The 5521-nt window shown below is 41.3% G+C and overlaps 1 protein-coding gene across 1 annotated transcript; it reads left to right on the top strand.

Annotated features, from left to right (window-relative positions):
- Nucleotides 1–596: 596 nt before the first annotated feature.
- LOC113584283 (tubulin alpha chain-like) lies at nt 597–4170 on the top strand. Its single transcript, XM_027021094.2, has 4 exons — nt 597–705; nt 1975–2197; nt 2481–2629; nt 3018–4170. Exons 1-4 carry the CDS (start codon nt 703–705, stop codon nt 3990–3992), a joined length of 1350 nt encoding a protein of 449 aa, XP_026876895.2. The 5' UTR covers nt 597–702; the 3' UTR covers nt 3993–4170.
- Nucleotides 4171–5521: the final 1351 nt, after the last annotated feature.

Raw genomic sequence — 5521 nt, 5'->3', positions numbered from 1 at the left:
ACTTCGAGAAGCGTATTGATTGTGATAAATTGAATTTAATCTCATGACCCCTCAAAACCCACCACACAAACAATAGTTTAAAATATAAAACTCGAACGTATATGTGACTTCTCCGTCAACAAACCATTAAGGTTGCTGGTTCAAGTCCTGCCACTGTTGGGCCCCTGAGCAAGACCCTTAAGCCTCGGTTGCTCAAGTTGTACTCAGTCATAATTGTAAGTTGCTTTGGATAAAAACTTCAGCTGGATGCCGTAAATGCAATTGCTCATAGCTACTAAAACAGACAATTTGTCATTGTGAAGATAAGCAAACATCTGGTGGTTTCTAAGCGGTTACACCCTTTCAGCTGTGAGGATCGCGATAAAGAACGAAAGATCATTTTCGCAATTAAACGGCTAACTTGCAAAGGCTTGTATCGCCAAATTGTCAAACAAATTAAAACTGATAGTTTGTGAATCCAAAAGGCGAAATCCATGGATGAATCGCTAGGAAAACCTGCAAGGTGCGCTTTAATTTTCCCCCAAATATTTCTGAGTATAAGATATAATATGATGACACGGTAACGCTCCGCCCTATAAATACACAGATAACCGTTCAGAAAACCTCATGACGGTTTCACGAGACCACCGCATCGGATACCGTCTGGAGCTACAGTCCGCTGCTTAAAGTTAACTCCTAGAATAAAAGCAAAGATCAGTCAACATGGTAAGACACAGGCCTGCTTTATTCTGCTTTATTTATCAGCAGTTATGAATAGCTGTTTTCTCGTCCTTTTATTTATAGATCTTTATGTATTTATGTATTTTCTTCCATATTTGTAAGACTTTGCTATGTTTTTATATTTTATTCCTTTTGAAAAGTTTACATAACCGTACTATTTTACCTTACCAAATTTGTACATACGTTAAAACAAAGACTAATACTACTGACAAAAACAATCACTACATTTAGCTTTATTTAAACTGGTACACTGTAAAAAAAAAAAAAAAAAAAAAAGTGCTTTGTAATTTGTGTTATAAAACCTATCACTAAAGTCAACTGCTCACCACCACTTATTAAACAATAACAAAAAAAAACAAACAAACAAAAAAAAAACCTAAAATTGAATGTTTTTAAATACATTTACTTTTATAGCATTTAGCAGATGCTTGTTTCCAGAATGACTTACAACTGGGCTTAGTTTCTCTTATGCTAGTATATTAGGCCTGAATCTATGGATACTATTAATCTAACAGGCACCTCTAGATATGTGTCTCATGTTTCATATGCTGTGCTTCAGCCCAACACCATGCCCCAAGCCTACAGTTAGGTAAACATATCAATAAAGGCATATTTTACAATGGGTCCTTTAATATTTCTCCCATGAACATAAAACAGCACAGATGGTTGTTACTGGAACAGTGTAAGAGGCAAGTTCAGGCTTCAAAAGTATTTCACATGTCCATCGGTAAATCAAGCATTAATCAGTCCCCACAAAAGCTGCTTCTCTGTCACACGGTGAAGGCCATGGTAACTGGTAAAAATAGTCCCCTGGCTGGTGTGCATTACTGAATGCGCCACAGTGTTATGAGGTTGCAGTTTTAGGTAGCTAGTTCTGGAGGCTGAGGCGTGGGTAGGGTGTATGGGGAAAGCAAAATCAAAGCAACATGTTATTTCTAGATCAGAGTTTCTATGCTAGATGTACGCTGTGTCTATTATGTCATTTTAAACCTCAAACCATTCTGATCTGTTCTTTACAAAAACAAAAAACAAAAAAACCCAGTGAGTTTCCATGTATTTCCCCTCACAGGTTTCTCACCTAACATAGTCCAAGATGTAACAGTTCTGATATATATTCTAAATTATAATCTGCTACGTAAAATACCCTGAACATCTGTGCTTTGAATCAACTGCCATCCAAAAGTTCTCACCTACAGCCAAAGCCTGTAATGCACTCGTGTAACACCTTTACTACCGTCTCTCATCTGCCCCCAGCGTGAGTGTATATCCATCCACGTGGGCCAGGCAGGTGTGCAGATGGGCAACACCTGCTGGGAGTTGTACTGTCTGGAGCATGGGATTCAGCCTGATGGTCAAATGCCCAGTCACACCCCCGTGGGCGCTCATGATGACTCCTTCACCACCTTTTTCAGCGAGACAGGTGCTGGGAAATATGTTCCACGCGCCATCTTCGTCGACCTCGAGCCATCAGTCATTGGTAAGTCAATCTGGCTTTGGGCCCAGTGGTTGATATCAAAGGTGGCATTGCTAAATCTGCAGATTTGGAGATGGAGATGGAAATGTTTTGTTTTGATGTTTTGTTTGGGCTGCAAACCTCATGCTGTATGTTCAGCATGTTTCCCTTCTCGTTCTTTTTTTTTTTTTAAATGAATACAAACATAAAAGAATTTTAAAATAATTTCATTGAACAGTATACAGCAGTTATCGGATGAAGTGTTGGCAATGTAACATGTTGTTTCTGCTTGTACTCTTTTGCCCAGATGAGGTTCGCACAGGGCCTTATCGTCAGCTCTTCCACCCAGAGCAGCTGATCTCTGGCAAAGAAGACGCCGCCAACAACTACGCCCGAGGACACTACACCATTGGGAAGGAGGTCATCGACTCAGTCTTGGACCGTGTTCGCAAACTGGTATGAAGGAGCTTGGTCTAACCATGAATTATGTTGCATTAGGTCATGGGCTAATATGACTTATTAATCCATAAGCAGTATTTATAATTATTTATTATTTATGGTCTTTATTTAGTTGGTGTGATTATCAAGTACAGAAGCTTAATAGTGTCGATGTTAGAAAAAAAAAAAAAGGTTCCTGAAAGGTTCATGGTTGGAATTGTGGGGTACTGCCCGCAGTTAATCAGAGAAAATGCCTGAATGACATATGATGTTCCAGAGGATCCTTATATTTTGAGAAGGGTTTGTCATGCCCAGGAATAAATTATATACTATATTTAACACCAAAAGGATTACCAGAATCATAAAGTATTGTTTTGTGTTGGTCTTTCTCACATACTGATCACAGACTGACCAGTGCACTGGTCTCCAAGGCTTTCTGGTGTTCCACAGCTTTGGTGGAGGTACTGGTTCTGGCTTCACCTCCCTGTTGATGGAGCGCCTCTCTGTCGACTATGGCAAGAAGTCCAAGCTGGAGTTTGCCATCTACCCAGCTCCCCAAGTGTCCACAGCAGTGGTAGAGCCCTACAACTCCATCCTGACCACCCACACCACCTTGGAGCACTCAGACTGTGCCTTCATGGTGGACAACGAAGCCATCTATGATATCTGTCGCAAGAATTTGGACATTGAGCGTCCGTCCTATACCAACCTCAACAGACTTATCAGCCAAATAGTGTCCTCCATCACTGCTTCTCTGAGATTTGATGGGGCTCTGAATGTGGATCTGACAGAGTTCCAGACCAACTTGGTGCCCTACCCCCGCATTCACTTCCCTCTGGCCACATATGCTCCTGTGATCTCTGCTGAGAAGGCCTACCATGAACAGCTGTCTGTTGCAGACATCACCAATGCCTGCTTTGAGCCCTCCAATCAGATGGTGAAGTGTGACCCTCGTCATGGTAAATACATGGCCTGCTGTCTCCTCTACCGCGGAGATGTTGTACCTAAAGATGTCAACGTAGCGATTGCTGCCATCAAGACCAAGAGGAGCATCCAGTTTGTGGACTGGTGTCCCACTGGTTTTAAGGTTGGCATCAACTACCAGCCTCCCACTGTGGTTCCTGGAGGAGACCTGGCTAAGGTTCAGAGGGCCGTGTGCATGCTGAGCAACACCACGGCCATCGCCGAGGCCTGGGCTCGCCTGGACCACAAGTTTGACCTGATGTACGCCAAGAGAGCCTTTGTGCACTGGTATGTGGGAGAGGGCATGGAGGAGGGAGAGTTCTCAGAGGCCAGAGAGGACATGGCAGCCCTGGAGAAGGACTATGAAGAGGTGGGAATCGACTCTTTTGAGGAAGACGAGGAGTTTGAAGAATATTAGCATTGCTCATAAACTGTACTTCCTCAGAACTCTAAAATAAAATGTAAACTGCTATTTGTAATGATAAAAATAAAGTAGCCATAAAAAAAAACTATAGGTCTGTTTCAGTTATTGAAACCTACAGTTCAGCATTGTGATTTATTTTCCTGAAATATAGATTAAAATCAGTGCAAAGAAATGTCAACTCTGCATCCCATACCTTTGATTAATGCTTTTGTGCACTCTTGTGGTTATGCACCATGGGTATGATTAATTACATTTTAATAAGCAGAATAGGGCTTCATTTAGGACCTCTCTGATTTTTACATGTCTACTCAACAAAGAAAAAAAATACTTAATTGACGTATGTAAACATGTCCCTAACGCTAACCCTACAGAGATGATATTGCATTGTTACAGTTACACCACTAGAGGGCAATATGGTCATAAGCTATTACACTTTCAAGCACATAAGTCTGAGAAAAACCTGAGGAATTGAATAGATGGGTTTAGTTACCATTCCGTTATGCAGGGAAGATACATATTATATAGGACACATAAGACAAATATTTTAGAGATTTATTTTGTTTATGAAAAGCCTTTTCAGTGAATTCAGTGAAGCAGTGTGGTTACCGTGCTGATGGAAGGAGTAGCACAAACTAAGCAACCAAAGGCCAGTTTGGTTCTCAGCCCTCTGTTAAAGATAACCAAAAATGTTTCTGCTATGGTCCTGTGACTAACACATCACCGACAGCTGAGCACTCCCCACCTTTGTGCACTGGCCCAGGTGCATCTCTGTGTCTGTGTGTGTGTGTGTGTGTGTGTGTGTGTGTGTGTGTGTGTGTGTGTGTGTGTGTGTGTGTGTGTGTGTATGTGAGTGTGTGTGAAACGATTTGTCTACTGGGTTGTCATTTTGTTGTTAGGAATATTTTAAAATATGAGAAGTGCCCATGGTTTTACCTGGGTGTTGTAGTAAAGTGCTCTGACGTTTCTAGTGTTTATAGAACTAACTACTTGCCTTTACAGAGCTAAACTACTATAAACTACTACTATTAAACTACGTGCTTCTCTGTTATTATAATAAAAATTAATATCATATCCACTATATTTCTTGCCTTATTTTATTATTTGCCCACATGTACATGCATAAATAACATCTGTCATGCAAATGCAAATTCCCTTAATCATGTAGAAAGTTGGCTGATTGTGTTTGTGAAGAGTTTTATTGTTCATTTGAAGGTATCAGACTTCCCTGCTGGTGCCTCTTGGCTGGGAGCAATCGCCCAGAATCGGCTTGACCTGCAGATTTATAGCTGTCAAGGTCAGCAGGATCAAAGTGATGTCGTACCTCAGCCCATGTGCTGATCAATCGTGCTAAGCAGCCTCAAACCTACACACATGGAGATGTAGTCAACTGTACCACACACACACACACACACACACACACACACACACACACACACACACACACACACTCACCCCATGTCTTGATCAATCATGCTAGCAGCCTTAAACCTATGCACATGGAGATGTAGTAAACTGTACTACAC

This window comes from Electrophorus electricus, chromosome 2 (genome assembly GCF_013358815.1).
Source record: "Electrophorus electricus isolate fEleEle1 chromosome 2, fEleEle1.pri, whole genome shotgun sequence".
Classification (NCBI taxonomy): domain Eukaryota; kingdom Metazoa; phylum Chordata; class Actinopteri; order Gymnotiformes; family Gymnotidae; genus Electrophorus; species Electrophorus electricus.
This window is presented reverse-complemented; position numbering and strand designations above follow the sequence as displayed.